The 23,185-nt window shown below is 45.0% G+C and overlaps 1 protein-coding gene across 1 annotated transcript; it reads left to right on the plus strand.

Annotated features, from left to right (window-relative positions):
• Positions 1-2,615: 2,615 nt before the first annotated feature.
• Positions 2,616-6,329, plus strand: LOC148480725 (uncharacterized). The gene is made up of 3 exons (XM_088453928.1): positions 2,616-2,651; positions 2,800-3,019; positions 5,091-6,329. Exons 1-3 carry the CDS (start codon positions 2,616-2,618, stop codon positions 6,227-6,229), a joined length of 1,395 nt encoding a protein of 464 aa, XP_088310054.1. The 3' UTR covers positions 6,230-6,329.
• Positions 6,330-23,185: the final 16,856 nt, after the last annotated feature.

The following is a 23,185-nucleotide window of genomic DNA, read 5'->3' on the forward strand; positions in this document are numbered from 1 at the left end:
TGTAATTTCAGGCAATAATCTGACCCTTGTCCTTCTTGGTTAATAAAGGAGAATAGTCCCAATTCGTTGGCTCACCATAGGAAAATTATAGAAGATAATGTGGACACCAATTGATGCGGACAGCGATGCGTTTCATCCACAACTGTGAATATATTTAAGCTGAAACCTCCTGCTGTAGCAGTTTCCTTCTTAAATAGGCCACAAGATGCTCCTGCCCATCTGGTCCCTTCTGGCTCAGTACTTCTCCAAGTCCGTACTGTGACCATTCAGTCTGTACAACAAAGTTCTTACTGTAGTCTGGCACCAGCAGTACTGGAGCTCTTGTACCAGAGACTTTTTAAATGACTGAAATTCCAGCTCACAAGAGTGTGTCCAGTCAACTACCTTGGGGAGCTTCTTCTTAGTCAAATCTATAAGGGTTTTGGCTACAGAACTGAAGTCAGGCATAAAGCATCAGTAGTACCCTGCCATTTCTAATAAGGCCAGGGCCTATCTCTGGGTTGTGGGCCGGGGCCAGTCTCTACTTTCGCTGGTTCAGGCTTCACCTTGCCTCCCACACGGTGCCCCAGGTACTGTACCTCTGACATCCCCATTTGGCACTTGTCTGCCCTGATGTTCAGACCTGCCCACCGAATCCTTTTTAACACCAGCCCCCACATGTCTCAGGTGATCTTCACAAGTTCCGCTGAAGATGGCGGTCATCCAAGTAGGCCTAAGCAAAATCTCTGTACCCCTTCAGTATGTCATCGACAATGCTCTGGAAGGAGGCTGGCGCATTCTTCATCCCAGATGGTCTTGAACTCAAACAAGCCAAATGAGGTGATGAAGGCAGATCGCTTTTGAGCCTCGGGGGTCATTGCTATCTGCCAATGCCACTTGCTCAATTCAAAAGTGGAGATGTATTTTGCTCCTGCCAACTCGTCTAACAACACATCAATGCGGGGTAAGGGATAAGTATCAGATTTGGTTACCTCATTCAACCGGCAGTAATCAGTAATCTACACAAAACCACGTGGTACGGTCCATCTTGGGAACCAATACAATGGAGGCAGGCCAGGGACTGTTACACCTAGCACTAACATCTCCTGCACCTCATTGTAGATTTTCACCTGCGCCTCTGATAAGACCAGATATGCAGGTTGCCGAATTGGCCTATGCTCACCAGTGTCTGTGGTGTGCACGCAAAGAAGTCAGACCAGGCTTCCCACTGAAATGGGCTTCAAAGGACTGCTGTACTGACTCAAGCTGCTTCCTCTTGAGGTTAATAAATTCCTTCCTCCAGCTTCCTCTACACCACTCTCACCTCGGGCACCCGCGAAGATCTCAGGGATTGGATCATTTCCTGGTTCCTCCTTCTGTAAGCAGCACGCGACTGCTACTGACTCCACATGCTCATGGTATGCCTTCAACATATGCACATGGTAGGTACCCTGCCTCCTACCCTCGCTGGCAAATGACACCACCTAGGGGATGTCACTTAGTTGTTTTGAGTCTGTGTATGGCCCCGTCCAGTTAGCCTGGAGCTTGTTTTGGAGAGTGGGCACCAAAACAAGCACTTTCTGCCTAACTTCAATGACCCTGACACATGAGCCCTGGTGATTTTTTAACCGATCTCTGAACTTTTACACATGCTCCACCACGGACACATCTTGGTGAGTCAACTCCCCTACCCAAGACCCACGGAACAGGTCGAGGGGTCCACGGACTCTGCGTCCATATATTAACTCAAAGGGTGAGAAATCGATGAACTCCTATGGCCCCTCTAGATAAACAGGAAGTGCTTCAGGGTTCACTACCAGTCACCCCCCTCTGAAGTCACAAATGACCGGAGCAATCTGCTTCAGAGTTCCATTAAATCTCTTGCATAGTCCATTAGTTTGTTTTGTGTTCTGGGAGAGCAGCTCCCGGTAATGCCAGCAGTAACATGATTAAATACCCAGTACTAGTATTCCAAATATGTAAATATAATTAAAATAAAAAGTTACTTTTTTTTTCTGTATTTATTGCCTTAGTATATAAAAGCCTTGTGCTGTAGGGCACCAGTCACACCAAATATGTGTGTGTGTGTGTGTGTGTGTGTGTGTGTGTGTGTGCGTGCATGTATGTGTATGTATGTATATATATATATATATATATATAAATAATGTGTGTGTGTGTGTGCAATGCATTTGTTAAAAATGTTTAAGTACATTTTAAATAAATTGCACTTACCTGTGTTTCCCTGGAAGTACGGGGGATGTAGAGCTCTCTGTGGGCTGCTGGATCCCCAGCCCCTTCCAGAGAAAAATGGACTGCCCCCCCCCCATACAGCCTCATGCCTGAAAGAGGTGCATGGGGAACTGGCCAGTGCAGTCAGTTAATTATTTTCAGCGAGCTCCAAAGTGACCAGAAGACTACTGGCTGGGGACCTTGTCTGCCTTGTTCTGGAGCCCAGATTCAGGTAGAAGGGGTGGACAAGTCCCCCTCAGCAGAATCCTGGAAGTACATATTGTAGGGAAGTTTTTTCTCATCCCAAACATGCCGGCACCTGGGCTTCTAAAATGACGACAGGTGGGCTCAGGCATAGAGGAGTAAGCACTCACCACTGTCCATTAGGGACTATGTTAAAGTTGAGCATGCCTTGTGCATGCAAGGCAAATGCACTTGATCAGGTAATAACTACAGGGTGGACTAACCCCTTGTGGTATTGTGTATTGGAGTAAGATAAAAGAAGGCATGTGAGCCTGTTTCGTTTGAATTTTTTTGAACATCAAGAAGGTATGAACTGCCATATCATCTGTATGCTGTGATACTCCCAAGGGGAAATGTCTTTTTGAAAACTATTTGAGCAATAAACATCTTGACTTTGAGATGACTTCATCTGTATCCTGCGACATCAGAATTGCACCAAGCGCTATTCCACTTTCCGACTGCTTTAATTTGAGCCCAGTGTCTCAGAGTTCAAACCTGCTGCCAGCTACCCTGCTGGGCCTGGTCCATTGCGAGGGACCAGTGGGTATCAGCCAACACCAGTCAGGAGGTGTGGCTGCAGCTAGTCTAAGCATATGCAGCAGAGGCAGTTCAGGTGCCGATGTAGGAGCCTGAGAGAAGTGCTTTTCAGGTGCAAGTCCAAGATCTTGGTGGTGGCAGCAAAGTTGCATGCCAATGGCACAGTGGGCAGAGTCAGTAACAGGTGGTTACTGATGGTAAGAGGGAATCCCTACAAGATCCAAGATTCAAATGGGATCCCCCCCAAGATCCAGTGGGATAAAAAAAATATCTGTGGCTGTTGGCGTAGGCAAGGTTATCCGGTCACAGTTACCTATTTGCTATCTGACTTCTACATTCACAACTGAAACTTGGAAATAACACTGACTGTATGAGATGTTGGGGTACAGCCGGGCATGTCTTATTATGGTTACACAGTATGGAGATGTTGGGGTACAGCCGGGCACGTCTTATTATAGTTACACAGTATGGAGATGTTGGGGTACAGCCGGGCACGTATTATTATAGTTACACAGTATGGAGATGTTGGGGTAGAGCCGGGCACGTATTATTATAGTTACACAGTATGGAGATGTTGGGGTACAGCCGGGCACGTCTTATTATGGTTACACAGTATGGAGATGTTGGGGTACAGCCGGGCACATATTATTATAGTTACACAGTATGGAGATGTTGGGGTACAGCCGGGCACGTATTATTATAGTTACACAGTATGGAGATGTTGGGGTACAGCCGGGCACGTCTTATTATAGTTACACAGTATGGAGATGTTGGGGTACAGCCGGGCACATCTTATTATAGTTACACAGTATGAGATGTTGGAGTACAGCTGGGCACGTCTTATAGTTACACAGTATGGAGATGTTGGGATACAGCCGGGCACGTCTTATTATAGTTACACAGTATGGAGATGTTTTATGTACAGCCGGGCACGTCTTATAGTTACACAGTATGGAGATGTTGGGGTACAGCCTGGTACATCTTAGTTACACAGTATAGAGATGTTGGGGTACAGTCTGGCACATCTTATAGTTACACAGTATGGGGATGTTGGGGTACAGCCGGGCACGTCTTATAGTTACACAATATGGAGATGTTGAGGTACAGCCGGGCATGTCTTATAGTTACACAGTGTGAGATGTTTGGGTACAGCCGGGCACGTCTTATAGTTACACAGTATGAGATGTAGGGTACAGCCGGGCACGTCTTATTATAGTTACACAGTATGGAGATGTTGGGGTACAGCCGGGCACGTCTTATTATAGTTACACAGTATGGGGATGTTGGGGTACAGCCGGGCACGTCTTATTATAGTTACACAGTATGGAGATGTTGGGGTACAGCTGGACACGTCTTATAGTTACACAGTATGGAGATGTTGGGGTACAGCCGGGCACGTCTTATTATAGTTACACAGTATGGAAATGTTGGGGTACAGCCGGGCACGTCTTATTATAGTTACACAGTATGGAGATGTTGGGGTACAGCCGGGCACGTCTTATTATAGTTACACAGTATGGAGATGTTGGGGTACAGCCGGGCACGTATTATTATAGTTACACAGTATGGAGATGTTGGGGTACAGCCGGGCACGTCTTATTATAGTTACACAGTATGAGATGTTGCGGTAGAGCCAGGTACATCTTATAATAGTTACACAGTATGTAGATGTTGGGTTACAGCCGGGCACGTCTTATAGTTACACAGTATGGAGATGTTGGGGTACAGCCGGGCACATCTTATAGTTACACAGTATGGAGATGTTGGGGTACAGCCGGGCACGTCTTATTTTAGTTACACAGTATGGAGATGTTGGGTTACAGCCGGGCACGTCTTATTATAGTTACACAGTATGGAGATGTTGGGGTACAGCCGGGCACGTCTTATAGTTACACAGTATGGAGATGTTGGGGTACAGCTGGGCATGTCTTATTATAGTTACATAGTATGTAGATGTTGGGGTACATACGGGAACGTCTTATTATAGTTATACAGTATCGTATAGTTCTGAAGTGATGCTAATTCCCATATAATTTTTCTGTTCCCAGCAGATGGACACAGCAGTAGGAATAACTCGGGGAGACGTCTCATATAATCTTCAGATTGTAACCTAGCCGATAACTTGTCACAGGACTCTCCAGGAGAAAACCCCATTACCCCCAGTATACATCCAGCATCTCACAGTGCAGATATCTCATCTGATCCCTCTAACCATGGGGAATGCTCCCCTGATACTCCCAGTAGTGTTACACACAGCTCAGATCACACATCTGATAAACCATTGTTATGTTCTGAATGTGGGAAAAGTTTTACCAAGCAGATCAGTCTTTCTGTACATCAGAAGAAAGTTCATGCAGCTGAGAGGCCTTTTCTATGTTCTGAGTGTGGGAACTGTTTTACACTGAAAAGATATCTTACTAGACATATAAAGCTTCATACACGTGAGAGAACATTAGCATGTTCTGAGTGTGGGAAATGTTTTGCGCAGCAGAGCAAACTTGGTATCCATCAGAGAACTCACACAGGTGAGAGACCATTTCCGTGTTCTGAATGTGGGAAATGTTTTATAGAGAAGTCGGGTCTTGTCACACATTATCGAGTCCATACAGGTGAGAAACCATTTTCATGTTCTGAGTGTGGGAAATGTTTTACCTGTAAATCAGCTCTTGTGACACATCAGAGAACTCACACAGGTGAGAAACCATTTCCATGCTCTGAATGTGGAAAATGTTTTACACATAAATCATATCTTGTTACACATCAGAGAAGTCACACAGGTGAGAAACCATTTCCATGTTCTGAGTGTGGGAAATGTTTTACCTATAAATTAGCTCTTGATACACATCAGAGAAGTCACACAGGTGAGAGGCCATTTCCATGTTCTGAGTGTGGGAAATGTTTTACATATAAAATAGCTCTTTTTACACATGAGAGAAGTCACACAGGTGAGAAACCATTTCCATGCTCTGAATGTGGGAAATGTTTTACACTGAAATCACATCTTGTTACACATCAGAGCAGTCACACAGGTGAGAGGCTATATCCATGCTCTGAGTGTGAGAAATGTTTTTCAAATAAATCACATCTTGTTACACATCAGAGACATCACACAGGTGAAAAACCATTTCCATGTCCTGTGTGTGGGAAATGTTTTACACAGAAATCACATCTTGTTACACATCAGAGAAATCACACAGTTGAAAAACCATTTCCATGTCCTGAGTGTGGGAAATGTTTTTAACAGAAATCACATCTTGTTACACATCAGAGATATCACACAGATGAGAAATAATTTCTTCAGGGCCCATAGGGGAGACCTTGGGATGTAGGTGGTAGTTGAGGACCGAGCACCAGACAGTTAAAGCTTTGCTCCCAGGATGCAACAGTCCTTTTCCCAATACCTTGCCCCCGAGACAGAGGCACTTCAATTTCGTCGATGCCTGGCCGGAGTCGGGTCACCATTTTAACTGGGATGTTTCATGCAGTCCAAAAGCTTTTATTTTATAATTTTTCTTTATTTTTTATGCTTTTGAGCGGGCAGCAGCAGACTGTCTGTGGGATGTCTGTGCTGCCGCTCCAACACCCCTATGGGCACCACAACGTCAGCTCCGCCTTGTGCTCTCGGCGGGCATCCCGTGGACATTGCTAGCCAGTTCCATGGACAGACTTAGACTGCAACCCAGATTCTAAGGGGACAGGTAAGGCAGGTCGCCGCTATGGTGTTGCCACAACAGGTAAAAGCAATACAGGTATCTCCTATGCATTCTCCATGGGTTGACACTCAGTACAGAGTCTGGTGGCTACCTCTACAGCCTTTCAAAATATGTTCCAAGGTGGGAAGCCGCTACCCAGTGAAGCTAGGTACACACTGACTGATATATTGGCCGATCAATTGATTGGCCAATATCTGCTGGCCATCGCCAAGTGTGTACCTGCGATATGTCTGTGATCCACATAGTTCTCAGACATATCGCATTGGCTGTGCTGCACAGCTGATGGACAGATATGTCTGCAGACATACCTGTCCATCGGCAAGTGTGTACCGGCGGTCTGCATACTGCACATACACAGCAGCAGCCGCCAAGGAGGGGGTGGGACACGCCCTTGGCCGCTGGGACCCACGGCTAGAAGCAGATGGCCATTCAGTGTGTATGAACAATCATCTGCAGATATATCTGTATAGTGTGTATCCAGCTTAAGTCTACTAAGCGTCCTGTGTTATCTTCACAGTCCACGCAGCTGTCATCTGAGAAGGCAGAAGATACTGATCTCTACTGCGGAGTCTCCTTCGGGGGAAGAAGCATAGAGTCTAAAATTAATATACCTGCTTTGGTGCGAGCAGTTAGATCTATCTTACAAAGAGAAGATGAGCCCGCCCCCACATCAAAGCACCCACTATTTAAATGATAAAACGTGGCTTCAGCAGAGTTTCCGCTCTCGGATCAACTAGTTGAGCACATGGCAGCAGCTTGGCAGATTCCTAGTAAGAGGTTTCAGCCCCAAAAACGCCTGACCTCTTGTTATCCTTTACCTCCAGCTCATTGTACAAGATGGGAGACTCCCTCAGCAGTTGATTGCCATGTTATGCATTTGATTAAAAGCGCTACATTACCTATCCCTACAGTTTCCTCACTGAAGGGCCCTATAGATAGAAAGATTGAAACTGGCCTTAAATCTGTGTACTCTCTTTCAAATGCCATTACTTGCCCAACCATGGCTACTGCATGGGTGGCTAAAACAATTGAGAGCTGGGCAGATACCCTTGAAGAATCTTATCCCTCAGATGCCTCTTGGGATCAGATGTCTTATGTAGCTCACATAAGAGATCCAGCTTCATATATTCGAGAAGCATCCTTGGATGCCAGTCTCCTAGCTTCTATATCCACGGTGGTGTCTGCCCTCCGAATTCTGTGGCTGCGGTCATGGATGGCGGATTCAGATTCTAAGAGTCTTAGAAGCATTACCTTACAATGGGAAGATCTTGTTTGGCCCCGACTTCTACAAGATTGTGGCCACATTAACAGCCTCAAAAACCGCCTTTCTGCCATCAGCAACTACTGCAAGGCCTCGGACAACGTCCTTTAGGTCCTTTTATCCCAAAGGCAAACCTAAAGGTCAGTCCTTTCCTAAGCAATCGGCTTCCACTAGGGCCACAAAGCATAGGACCAAGCAGACCTGGGCCACCAGACGTCCTGCTTCAAAATTCGAGGACAAGCCTTCAGCCTGATGGGGCCGGCCTCCCCCTGGGGGACCCCAGAGTAGGAGGCCAACGTCTTCAGTTTGCCCAGGAATTGCATCGAACAACCACAGACGTGTGGATAAGAGACTTCTCACAGGTATGCCCTCTCATTTCAGAGATGGCCACCCCACCAATTTTTCTACACAGGCGCTCCATCAGACCTGAACAGGGCCCTGCTCATCCAGAAAGCCATTAAAGTGGAGGTAATAGTTCCAGTTCTTCCTGTCAGTGAGGGAACGGTTATTATTCTACCCTGTTTCGGTGCAGAAACCAAATGGGTCTTATCGGCCTATCCTCAACCTCAGATCCCAAAACAAATTCATCAGGGTGCCTACATTTTGCATGGAAACCTTGCGCTCTATTGTACTGGATATGGAGCCTCTGGACTTTAGGTTCTCCGGGTCAGAGAATCTTCCTGACAGCAGACAAGATCTACACACTGAAAATAAGTGTGCGCAGATTCCTACGCAGTTGCCGAATGTCAGTCCACTCAGCAATGCAAGTTCTAGGATCCACTACATGCCCCTGCAACAGCTAATCCTATCCAGGTGGAACGGGTTGCCCCTTTGGATCAAAGCTCAGACAATGGTTCTTTTTCCAGAGTTTCGTCTAGTGGCTACAGACATCCCATTTAACCAGAGTTCGCCCCTTTTGGATCCCGGAATGGGTACTCCTTACAACGGACGCCAGTCTCCTTACAACTGGAGCGCAGTGACCGGTCAACACTCCTTCCATGAGCGTTGGACATCGGCTAAGTACGCATTCTCACATGGGCTGAAGGTCACCTCCTGGCTATCTCTGCAGTGTTCATTCTGAGTTCTAAATTGGGAAGCGGACATCCTCAGCCGTCACAACGTGCATACTGGGAAATGGTCTCCACCCAGAAGTCTTTCAACTCCTAGTGGACAAGTGGGGCCTACCAGAGGTGGACCTCATGGCTTCCAGACACAATCACAAACTGCAAGTGTATGGGTCGAGAACATGGGACACTGAGGCAGCCTTCTTAGACAAAATGTCCGTGAAATGGACCTTCCATCTGGCGTATCTATTCCCTCCAGTCTCTCTTCCTCGAGTTCTTCAGAAGTTCAAACAAGATGGAGGCACTGTTCTGCTGGTGGCCCCAGCCTGGCCCAGACAACATTGGCACTCAGATCTTTGGAGCCTCTCCATAGATGCCTTGTTCCTGCTACCTCAGCAGCCATACCTGTTGTCTCAGGGTCCTTGTCTTCACCCACACCTGGAATGTCTGTCTTTGATGGCGTGGCTCTTCAGAGATCCCTCCTGAGGTCTAAAGAGTGTTCTCGCTCTGTAGTCAAGACTAGGCTGAGCGTGCAAGCCAGCCTCTGCCCGGATTTACCATAGAGAGTGGCATACATACTTTCAATGGTGTGATGCCAAAAACTATGACCATCAGGTGTTTAGGGTTTCTAGAGTGCTGGCCTTCCTCCAAGCAGAGTTGGACCTTGGACTCTACCTTACCTCGCTGAAGGAGCACGTCTCTTCTGTCCATTTGGTTCCAGCATAGATTGCTTTACTGCCGGATGTCCATACCTTACTTCAAGGTGTCCTCCGCATACAACCTCCCTTTGTCCCTCCTGTGATGTTGTGGAATTTGTCAGTGGTTCTTCAGGCCCTACAGGGCAATCCGTTTGAACCTTTTGGAATCTGCGGATCTCAAGTGGCTCAGAGCGAAAACTTTTACTTCTGGCTATGGCGTCCACCCGAAGGGTGTCTGATTAAGGGGTGCCCTCATCCCATTCCCCATTTCTAATCTTCCATCAGGACGGGGTAGTTCTCCGAACTCAACCTGGCTTCCTATCCAAGGTGGTTACTCATTTCCATATTAATGAGGAAATCCTAGTCCCGGCCTTTTATTAACCTGACCTCTTGGCAGGTGAGGCCTCCTTCGATGTGGTCCATGCTCTCAGGATCGACGTAGACCATACCAGTTCTCTGAGGAAAACAGACTCCCTATTTGTGCTCTATGGATTTCACAAGAAGGGATGGCCAGCTAATAAACAGACATTGGACAGATGGCTTTGCATGACTATCTCCCAGGCTTACACGCAGACAGGGCTTCCTGTACCGGCTACTGTCACTGCCCTTTCCACTTGCTTTGAGTCCCTCGGCAGCTCAACGTGGAGTCTCAGCTGAACAGCTTTGTAAGTGTGCCACATGGTCCTCTGTCCACACCTTTCTTAGGTTCTATGCCTTTGATACACTTGCCTCTAGGATGCTTCATTTGGACACCAGATTTAACTCTCAGGAGTGTCCCCACCATTGAATAACTGCTTTGGGACATCCCCAAGGTCTCCCGGTGGAGCCCTATGGACCCTGAAGAAGAAAACAAGAGTTATGGTAAAACTTAACAAAGTTAACTCTTTCTTCAAAGTCCACAGGGTACCCGCCCTGATGCACCTGGCTTCTATGGGCTATGTTTCCCGGTCACATGTTTTCTGTCTGTGTGAGTGTGATTCTTCTGTGCACCAGTCTTCTCTCCTCCGGCCTTAGGCTTGTTATGAACTGAAGTGGCTCAGGGGCAGGGTATAGGGGGAAGGCCTGTTGAATCTTGGGGCAAGGCTTTAACTTTTTGGTGCCCGGTCCTCAACCACCACCTGTGGACCCTATGGACTTCGAAGTAAGAGAGTTAACAGGTAAGGTAAGTTTTACCATAACTCTCGTTTTCCATGCTCTGAGTGTGGGAAATGTTTTATAAAGAAATCCGCTCTTATTAGTCATCAGAAACATCACACAGGAAAAAAACAATGTGTATGAGCATCTAGAAATATATAGAATTTGCAGCGGTATTTGCAGTACTGTATTGTTATTGAAAATATTCAAAACAAACATGAATACAATGTTAGCCTAGATTGCTGTCCCTGCTTAGCGAAGGGTAAATGACATTTGCATTATCTCACTATATACTAATATATAACACTTTTATTATATATCCACACGGATGTCACCATCCTAGCTCTCCAACAGCTTTCCTAATGTAATGGCTTTCAGTTTCCTTATTCCATCAGATCAGAGTTTTCCAAACTTCGCTATTACAGCCCAGGTATTAAGGATATCCATGCTTGAGCACATGTCACTTAGTACCTCAGTCAGTTTGATTTAACCATTTGGACTCAAGCATGGATATCCTTAAACCCTGGTCTGTAATGGCAGAGTTTGGGAATCTCTGTATTAGATTATTATTGTGCTATTGGCCTATTTGTGCAGTAACAAGACCACATGATGTAATATAGGGACATAACTAATCTGTCATCATGACAATGTCCTGGGGATGTAATATGGGAAGTGGGAAACTATGACATCATGTGATGACTGGGCTGTAAGTGACGGGGTGAGATGGGCGATATAATGACATCTGTAACCTCTGATTTTATCTCACTGGATCCAGTACTCTCTGGTTGGGTTTCCTGGTAAATGGATCTCTAATCTCCTTACAGCAGTCTGATGTCTTGTTCCTTCTAATTAGATCCTCTGTAACCTACTATTTACACTATTCCATAAGATGAGGACATTAATATCATGATCACTTATGTAATTTATACATTATTAGATAATGTAATTAGTGTTGGGACACAGGAAGCTGCAGGTCCTGGTATAAACCACTAACAGTAATGTCCATTAAGTGCATCAGGCTCCCGATATCCCCAGCAGAATACAGATGTGAGCAGGGTACGTAGTAATGGAGGAATAATACAGGGACATTACAGGATAAGTAGGATCAGTACAGATTGTCCTCAGTATGTCCTGCACTGTCTCACCTCCCTTACTGGCACCACCAGTAACGTGCAGGGTCAGGAGATGGAGATTATTTGGTAGTGAGGAATTCACAGAAAGGACAATACAAGCTTTGTTATACACCTACAAATATATGAGATAAAGAGTTTGGTAACAAGTAAGAAAACCGAACGCTGTACGGACCTGTCTGACGTCCATGTGGGGTAACACAGCTGCGTGTGGCGCTTGTTAGTATTTACCACACTTTTTTTGCCTGAAAGTTTTTGTACATTGTTAGTAAAGCTGGAATGGACTCCAGTTGTCCGCTCGGTGGTGCACATGTTCTGTGATGGCCTAGGTGTAAGATCTAGTGATTTGCTGTAAGACAGGATTTAGTGGAAACACTGATGTTACCAGAGATGTCACAAGGAAGTATAGAGGTTTCTGCATGAGGGTGAGTTGTGTCTCACGGGCTGGTCACACTAGGCCACAGCTGGCAGGAGAAAATAACATAGAGATAGGGACAGGGCAGTCAGCTATAGACCAGGGTATGAGGTCAGGGCCACAGGAGAACAAACGTCAGGCATAAGCCGGGTCAGTATTGGTCAGTCAGACATTTACTATGACTCATTCAGAATTGGATATAAACTGACATAAAGCTGTATTACTCTGTCACTTTAGGTACCGGTGATTATAGGTATATATATTGGGGTGATTATCGGTATATATTGGGGCTGCACCAGCTCTTCCTATTCCCAGGTTCTTGTAATGCAGTTTTTATTCTTTTGTGTTTTAGCTTTATCCTAACTTTGCTCTTAGTATCTTTATACTGTGAATGTCTTAGTGTCCATTTCTCATACCCAAACAAGAAAAGTTTTGTCTTACACGTGTGCCCCTCTCTCCTCTCTCCTGTCTCCTGTCACTGTGACACCGCTCTGCTGTTGGGGATTTGCTCTCTGATGGGCACCTGCATGGATACACTGGCCTGTCCTGTTATTACCTCCTATCATGGTATATATCAGCATTATGTTAGTACATATGTATTAGATAATATGTCATCTCTATTGTATGTGTCATGGATGGAATGACAGCACTGTGCGAGTATCATATCCTGCAGCTTATAATACATGAGTAATACAGAAATGACACATTGTACACAAGCCATGAATAATAACAGGAATTGCTCTGTATGAGTAACTGGACGTTACAGGACTATTATGTGCAGGATGTTACTCTCATCATTAATGTAAGGACCATATTATACCAAACAGAGAAAGCCAGGACAGCTATTCCTCATGGATGGCTCCTAATACGTACAGACCCCACCTGATGGAAAATGCCAGGATGCTGCACATCTCTGAGCGTTGGATGTATGATCTGTTATCTATATACAGGTGCACAGCACAGCGTCACTACACCAGTATGCCAGGAGCTTAACATCATTACTCTGTTCTGTTACCTAGCTGTATCCATGTCAGTCTTGTCTGATCATAGCTGTAATGGAGTTATATGAGCTGACATACTCTGTGCTGCTGTTACCATTCTCTTTAGTTACATATTTCCAGCACCACCCACCTTATCTGCTGCTTGTGTGTCTGCCCCCAGGTTTGCAGGATACAGCAGCTGCTCATTTTATAATCTGCTTTTCTTGCTGTAGTCTAACAGCAAAACATTCACACAATATTATAGTAATCTGTAGTATTAAATATTCAATAAATAACATTCCAAGTGTTATTACAGAAGGAAACTATGGCCCTCATTCAGAGCCGTACGCTCTGAGCAGAGCGCACGCTCTGCATGAGGGCCGGGCTCCTTTTTCATGGAGCGTCCTCCTGGATGCTCGTATAGCTGTGGGTCACCACCCACAGGCTATACGAGCGTGCATTTTGATGGCCGCGATGGTCGTGACCATCGCGACCATCGAAATTGCGAGCCGGAGCCTGCGGTTGAGGTTTTCAACCGCAAGCTCCGGAGTGATTTTGGCTCTATCAGAGCCAAAATCACTCCCACTGACATCACTAGTGATGTCAGTGGGCCGGCTTCTGACGGGAGGCATTCCCGTGGGAACGCCCCCGTCAGGGAGGCACGCCCCCGGCACGCCCACCAAAGGGGGCGTGCTGTCAATCAACATTGACAGCACGCCCCCTTTGATCGGACACAACGAGCGAAGTCCTTCGCTCGTCGTGTCTGGCGCATGCGCACGACGGAGCTCCCTCCATCGTGCGCATGCTCAGTGCAGACCATCGACCCACTTGCGAGCGTACAGCCGCTCGCGAGTGGGTCTGAATCAGGCCCTATATTCTTGTAACCTTGCAATAAAATGACTCTGATGTAGAAAATTCTGCCTCACTGCTGTGTTTAGTGATAACTTGTGTATAAAGGAAAAGGCGAGGTGTGGGGGGAATGAGGGCTATACCTGTAACCATTTTTATATTGGGATGTAGTCGGCAGCTCTGCGGTAAAATACTGGCGATCAGAATCCCAGCACCAGAATCATCGCTGACATCCTGATGGTAAGTATTAGGTTAGGTACAAGGAGGGGGCTGAGGGGGGGATTAGGGTACTTACCTCCAGGCATCAGGATTCTGATTGTATGCCGCTGTTGGTATTCTGACGGCCAACATCCCATCCCCAACTTATTATAGTAATACCAGGGTTCCCATGCAGTGTATAGTAACACCGGGGTTCCCATGTAGTGTATAGTATAGTAATACCGGGGTTCCCATGTAGTGTATAGTATAGTAATACCGGGGTTCCCATGTAGTGTATAGTAATACCAGGGTTCCCGTGTAGTGTATAGTATAGTAATACCGGGGTTCCCGTGTAGTGTATAGTATAGTAATACCCAGGTTCCCGTGTATAGTATAGATATACCAGGGTTCCCGTGTAGTGTATAGTATAGTAATACCGGGGTTCCCGTGAAGTGTACAGTATAGTAATACCGGGGTTCAGGTGTAGTGTATAGTAATACCGGGGTTCCCGTGTAGTGTATAGTATAGTAATACCGAGGTTCCCGTGTAGTGTATAGTATAGTAATACCAGGGTTCCCGTGTAGTGTATAGTAATAGCAGGGTTCCCGTGTAGTGTATAGTATAGCAATACCGGGGTTCCCGTGTAGTGTATAGTATAGTAATACCGGGGTTCCCATGTAATGTGTAGTATAGTAATACCAGGGTTCCCATGTAGTGTATAGTATAGTAATACCGGGGTTCCTGTGTAGTGTATAGTATAGTAATACCAGGGTTTCCGTGTAGTGTATAGAATAGTAATAACGGGGTTCCCGTGTAGTGTACAGTATAGTAATTCCAGGGTTCCCGTGTAGTGTACAGTATAATAATTAGAGTTCCCGTGTAGTGTACAGTATAGTAATACTGAGGTTCCCGTGTAGTGTACAGTATAGTAATTCCAGGGTTCCCGTGTAGTGTACAGTATAGTAATACCGGGGTTCAGGTGTAGTGTATAGTATAGTAATACCGGGGTTCCCGTGTAGTGTATAGTATAGTAATACAGAGGTTCCCGTGTAGTGTATAGTATAGTAATACCAGGGTTCCCGTGTAGTGTATAGTAATAGCAGGGTTCCCGTGTAGTGTATAGTAATAGGGTTCCCGTGTAGTGTATAGTAATACCAGGGTTCCCATGCAGTGTATAGTATAGTAATACCGGGGTTCCCGTGTAGTGTATAGTATAGCAATACCGGGGTTCCCGTGTAGTGTATAGTATAGTAATACCGGGGTTCCCGTGTAGTGTATAGTAGAGCAATACCGGGGTTCCCATGTAGTGTATAGTATAGTAATACCAGGGTTCCCGTGTAGTGTATAGTATATGGTATTGATCAGCAATGAAGAATTGTATAACATGGGAGAATCCACCACACGGGATCCATAACAGCCCATATGTGGGATCATGTAATGGGTACAAGGACCTGTGTATGAGCCTATTTGATGGGTCACAGCGTCTCCCTATGTCAGTAAAGTGTCTGCTCTATGTCAGTCATACAGATATAATAGGACAGTTCCCCCTTATACATGGGCTAATGTACCTGCCCCTCTGCACATCCCCAGCTTTGGTCTGAGGACTGGAGGAGGATGCTTGGACTTGTCACTGGAACCTTCTCTGGTAAATCATCTCCACATTTTCTCTGATGACAACTTAGATACTATTACTGATGTCTGTATTACAGTAAGAAATGGACATAAAGAAACCATTGATAGTACCGATGTATTTAGCTTTGGTCACAATATATTTCATGTTAAACATTGGTTATGAAATATCAGTGTGTTCTGATGTCTCTACACAAGACTTCTCGTGGGTACAGCAGGACTGGCTGAGCTGACCCACCACCTCCTAGTAATGGTAGGCAGGCTGTTACTGTGCTTCATGCTCAGCAGTGATCACACACTGCTCTACTACCTGTGACACCCATGTGACTGTCCTGATGGACTCTGAGCTTAGCCAGTCAGCAGTGCACTTTGTCATTGTCAGGCAGAGCTGCTCTGTTGTGACATACTGAGTGTTACCGTCACGTCAGACAACTGGCCGCTGCCCAAGCTGCATGTCTGGTTGAAGATTCTCTGAAGTTAGTGGGGGAAGGTCGGCTGCGGGAGTCAGTCACAGTGAGCTAACATTGGAACTGAATTGTCAATGATAAGGAAACATTGAAACCTCAGCCACTTAACATTGGAACCAAGCCATCGATGGTGTGATCTGGCAACATTTATATTGCTGCAATGAGAATGTCACCATATTCTCCCTGGTGGCCCACCAGCTACCTACCTGCTCCTGATGACTGCAGCAGCTTCCGTGTCCCAACTGTCATGTAACTTCACACCTGTGATCCTTCAACATTCCAGTAAGTATCCTGCTAATCCTCCATAAGGTGCCTAACCCTATCCCCCACAGCCTAACCCTATCCCCTCACAGCCTAACTCTAACTATCCCCCACAGCTAAACCCTAACCCCCACAGCCTAACACTACCCCCTGACAGCTTAACCCTACCCCGACAGCCCAACTTTATCCCCTACAGTTTAACCATAACTCCCAGACTTACACTGACCCCCACAGATTAACCCTAACCCTGCACAGTCTAAACCTTATGCCCACAGCCTAACCCAATCACATCACAACTTAACCCTAACCACCCCACAGCCTAACCATAACCCCCCCAAAGCCTAAGCCTTCCACCTGCAGCCTAACCATAACCCCCCACAGGTTTACCCTAACCCCCCCACAGCCTAAGCCTTCCACCTGCAGCCTAACCATAACCCCCCACAGATTAACACTAACCCCCCCACAGCCTAAGCCTTCCACCCACAGCCTAACTATCCCCCACAGCTTCACTGTAACCCCCCAAAGTCTAAGTATCTCACCCACAACCTAACCTCAGTTATTAGTTTCCTGTATAGACAATGAAATAAATTCTAGGCATTGTCCTCAGTAGCATATGAATAACAGTAATATTGCCCTATACTTTTATTCTACGCAATCCCAATACCAAATTCTTACCCCAATAGTAGTGCAAATTTTATTCATAGCAAATTTTTTATAAAAATTAAAGCTATTATATCTTCAATGTCTAAATATACTAATATACTGCTGTTACACTGACACATATTCATTACCCATTATCATTAAGGATAAAATGATCACAGAAAGTATGTGTGTGTATGTATGTGCTGTAATAGGATTGGGGTAGGAGGTCCCTCTCCTAGGGTAGATGTGCACCTCAAAACACACCTGCCAGGAAACAACACAGCAGTCCAGGATTTTCGTGCAAGCTAGCCACAGCTAGTTTTTATTGTGCAGTATAAAAATGTAAAACAAAAATAAATCTTAGTCTGTCTGGGCACTAACTAGATAATAAATTCCCTCTCTCAAAGTGATAGGGCCTACTGCCTTAACCACCAACATAGGCATATGCACAGTATTACAAGTGGTACATCACAGTGTGTCTGCTGTCTGTCTCCCAGGTATGAGACACTGAGCCAAACCCTGACACAGCCTTTATCAGCCTGTCACAGCTGCAGTCACTAATTAGCCTGCTCTCAGGCTGAAGGCCCCAACATATAAACCAGCCTTGTAAATGGAGCCCTCCATTCTCTCACATCCACACCCCCAGGACCCATTATCCGGCTTTTACTTAAAGCCCAAACTCTAATCAAGCAGACACATACATTTCCTGGGGGTTTAAAATACATAGGTCAAAAACCTTAGATACATATATGTGATTTAGCACTTTACCAGTGCTTCTGTCACATATCCCCCCTTTGTTTTGACCTGTGGGGCGGAACAACTGCAGCCACCATATAAAACACATGAGACAAAGCGTCTGCATTGGCCAGCTGGCTTCCTGGCCTGTGCTCTACTGAAAATGTAACATTTTGCAGTACCAAGAACCACCTAGTTATTCTCCCATTGCTCTCTTTATTCTCTGACCATTTTAAAGGGGCATGACCAGTAATCAACCTGAATTTCTTCAGATTTAGGTATCGTCAGAACTGGTTGGGTGCACAATGCTACTTTTAACTCTTGAAAAGCCTTTTCTGCTTCAGGACTCCATTTAACCATAACTATTTCTTTGCCTTTGGTAAGGTCTGTCAGTGGGACTGCAATGGTGGCAAAATTGGGTATAAACTCCTACCCCGTGATTCCCAAGAATGTTCTCACCTGCTTTTTAGGGGTCGTGGCCAATATTCTAGTGCCTTGATATTATTAAGTTGGGGCTTCATCAAACCCCTGCCAATGGTCTATGTAAAACACTTTACTTCTTCCATCCCTAGACAACACTTTTTGGCTGTCAATCCAGCTTTATAGATGTAGACCAACACTGCTTGTACTCTGGGTGAGACTGCTAAATTAGCAGCATACTGTCTATGGGGCCTTAGAATTTTATCCATCATCCTTTGAAAGGTAGCAGGTGCCCCATGTAAGCCAAATGGCAACATCTTGTATTGGAACAACCCTTCTGGTGCACAAATCCACCCTAGGCATTGGATAGGCATCGAACTTTGACACATTATTCAAGTTACAGAAATCATTACAGAAGTACAAACTCCTGTCAGGCTTTGGAATTAGCACAATGGGACTTGACCACTCACTATGTGATTCTTCAATTACATCCAACTCCAACTTTTTTTTATTTCTTTGGACACTGATTCACGTTGGGCTTCTGGTAATCTATAGAGCTTTAGGTTAATCTTAACGCCTGAATCAGTGATTATGTCATGTTTAATAACCATGGTTTTACCTGGTATGTCTGAAAACAAAACCCTATTTCTTATAAGAAAATCTTTAGTCTCCTGCTGTTGAACAGTTGATAGGGTTTAGCAATTGTTACATTGGGAACAAAAGGACCTGGGTTTACTGGAGGGGATGGGACAGCTGCTATATCCTTCCAAGGTTTTATAAGATTTACATGGTATATCTGTTCTGGCTTTTCCCAGGCTGGTAAACTTTATAATTAACCTCCCCCACTTTTTCTAGGATTTCAAAGGGTCTTTGCCATTTAGCCAAAAGTTTACTTTCTACTGTGGGAACCAAAACAGCACTCTGTCCCCAGGAGCAAAGACGCGTAACTGGGCATTGCAGTTGTACACCCGCTGCTGTGCCTGTTGGGCCTGGTCCAAGTGCTCTCTCACTATCGGTACCACTGCAGCAATTCTTTCCTGCATTTAAGAAACATGTTCAATAACAGTTTTATATGGACTGGACTGCCCCTCCCATGTCTCTTTGGCAATATCCAGTAATCCCCTTGGGTGTCTCCTGTACAACAAATCAAAAGGTGAAAACCCTGCGGAGGATTGGGGGAACCTCTCTTATGGCCAGCAATAAAGAAGGTAATAATTCCAATCTCTTTCATATTTATCCACCACTTTCTTTAACATATTTTTTAAAGTTTTGTTAAACCTCTCCACTAACCCATCAGTCTGGAGGTGATACACAGAGGTTCTTAACTGAGTAATTTTAAACAGGCGCATAACTCATGATTTTTGAGATAAAGGGGGTACCTTGGTCAATCAGGATTTTCTTAGGTATTCTCAACCTGCTAAAGACATGGACTAAGGGCCTGATTTAGACCCATTCGCTAAATGTGCTCGCTCGCTCCCAGCATATGGAAATTCGGCTAAGTGACATCAAGGCAGCCGCTCGCAAGACAAGTCATAAGCATGCCCACTATGTCTGGGCAAGCGATCACCTTGTGTTTATAGACATCCACCAGCCTGTCTTAAGATTCCCACTTGTGTATGTCATCTCCCAGAAGTGTATAAAACCATTGGTACATCGATCACCATCGGAAACAATTGCAGCATTTGAGGTTGACTATACCCTGCCGCAAGCACTGCGAGCACTTCAGTATCTAAATCAACCAAGTGACATGTCCTATGAAGCTGCCTGTTAATTATGCAAGCCTATGAAATGGCGTTCGGATTCTCAGGCACGCCTGTGTCCGCACCTCCACTCCCCCATTTCTAGTGGCCTGCCCTTGTTACCACACAAACGGCTTGACCTGTCACTCATTCCCCATCGCTCATACCAGTTCGCACACGTGCAATACAAAGTGTACGCATACAGATTGAAAAACATTGGTAGCATATGAGTGAGCGCCCGCTTGCAAAAGGGTCTGAATCAGGCCCTAAGTCTCTAGCAATGGTCTTTGTTGATGTATTGTGCAATGGTATCACTTCTAGGTACCTGGTTGCATAATCCATTATCATCAAAATATATTGTTAGCCCTGGGCAGATTTCATTAGAGGTCCAACCAAATCCATCCATCTATTCTTTGAAACGGAACCTCAATAATGGGCAATGGGACAAGTGGACTATGAAAATATAGCCTTGGAGCATGATACTGACATTCAGGGCAGGATGCACAATATTCAGATACATCTTTATGGATCCCGGGCCAGAAAAACCTCTGTAAAATTCGCTCAGTGGTTTTTCTTACCCCTAGGTGACCTGCAGGTATGTGACCATGAGCCAGGTCTAACGCTGTTCCTCTATGTATGTTATCTTTGGGTGTAGGTTTAAAGCAGAATCTGGCTTTACCTAAGCATCTGCCTATGCCATCACCATGGATTTTACAAGATACAAGTTGATGTCCAAAATAACAGATTGGTATCTGTCATTTTAAATTTCAAACATAAGTTTTCAGTGTGTATGCCCACATTCTCCACCACTTGTAATATGATCGAGGTAAGAGGTCCCTCTTCTGGGGTAGATGGACACCTCCAAAACACAGCAGTCAGGAAACATCACACCAGTGCAGGGTTTTTGTGCCAGCTAGCCGGAGCTAGTGTTTATTGTCCACTTTACCAGTGATTCTATCACAAAGGATTTATATACATTCTAGGTGACAGACACTGTGTATATAACATATAAGCCATATATTCACTGTGATTTAGAACTACCTCCAGTTAGTTAAATCTGTTTTATTTAGATTTTCATCATACCAACAGAATATAATACTGAGAACAATAGCCATGTATGCCATATTAAATAACAAGTACAAATATCTTTGATCCCTGAGTGTTATAAGGGAAATGTCCAGTTACACAAAACAGCATGCCCGCCATTAGAGTAAGCAAGAAAACAGACAATAATACTCTCTGATGCCAAAATAGGCAGGGATCAAATAATTACAGTATATATACACTTATGTTGGCTAAACAAAGGGACCATTAATAATTCACTACAATAAATCAAAGTATAAAAGAAAGGAGGGATAACAATAGGAAAACAAATGAGGAATAGAGGAGGGGAGGGAAGATTTGTGCCCAATCCATATAAGGTGGATTTAATAGAAAAAAAAACACTACAGAATTAGTAATCATATAAACAACATACTTTTCTTACTACATGGAATGGTGTGCTATGTCTATACGAAGAATATATGATGTTCCAGAATGCACATATATATATATATATATATATACACACACACACACACAATTCTGTCAGTAATGCGCAGGAAGTCTACAGTCAAATTTCCAGACCTATGTCATATAGATGTAGTGCAGCTAGTTCCCGGCTTAGCCAAAAATCTGGAAATGTAATGAACACGGAGAGCGCACTCATGAGAAGTATAAAAACTACAAATTTTACTTGTAAATCAGCTCACATACATCAAGGTTTAAAACAGTAAGTTTAGCTTCCCAGGGATCATGAGGTTCCCAATACACAGTCAGGGCAGCCATAAGAGATTAACTCCAAGGACCCACGCTGGCTCCAGAGGCAGCGGATGACATCACTATGTCCACGTCTTTATCCACTCCCAACGCGTTTCGTCATAGTAGACTTCGTCAGGGTGTGTGTATATATATATATTTGTATGTCCTACAGGACACAACTGTAATTCTGGAAATAAAAGAACTAAATGAGAATAATGTGAGTCTGCCAAGAGCTGCCTATATAGGTACCAATCTGTGCTCTCAGAGTATGATGTGAGTCTGCTGAGAGCTCCCTATATAGGTACCAATTTGTGGTCTCAGAGTATGATGTGAGTCTGCCGAGAGCTGCCTATATAGGTACCAATCTGTGGTCTCAGATATGATGTAAGTCTGCCGAGAGCTGTCTATATAGGTACCAATCTGTGGTCTCAGATATGATGTGTCTGCCGAGAGCTGCCTATATAGGTACCAATCTGTGGTCTCAGTGTATTACGTGGGTCTGCCGAGAGCTGCCTCTATAGGTACTAATCTGTGGTCTCAGAGCATGATATGTCTGCCAAGAGCTGCCTATATAGGTACCATCTGTGGTCTCAGAGTATTATGTGAGTCTGCCAAGAGCTGCCTATATAGGTACCAATCTGTGCTCTCAGAGTATTATGTGGGTCTGCCGAGAGCTGCCTATATAGGTACCATGTGTGGTCTCAGAGTATTATGTGGGTCTGCCAAGAGCTGCCTATATAGGTACCAATCTGTGGTCTCAGAATATTATGTGTCTGCTGAGAGCTGCCTATATAGGTACCAATCTGTGGTCTCAGAGCATGATGTGTCTGCCAAGAGCTGCCTATATAGGTACCAATCTGTGGTCTCAGAATATTATGTGTCTGCTGAGAGCTGCCTATATAGGTACCAATCTGTGGTCTCAGAGTATGATGTGTCTTCCAAGAGCTGCCTATATAGGTACCAATCTGTGGACTCAGAATATTATGTGTCTGCTGAGAGCTGCCTATATAGGTACCAATCTGTGGTCTCAGAGTATGATGTGAGTCTGCTGAGAGCTGCCTA

This window comes from Taudactylus pleione, unplaced genomic scaffold, assembly GCF_031769625.1.
Source record: "Taudactylus pleione unplaced genomic scaffold, aTauple2 ptg000603l, whole genome shotgun sequence".
NCBI lineage: Eukaryota > Metazoa > Chordata > Amphibia > Anura > Myobatrachidae > Taudactylus > Taudactylus pleione.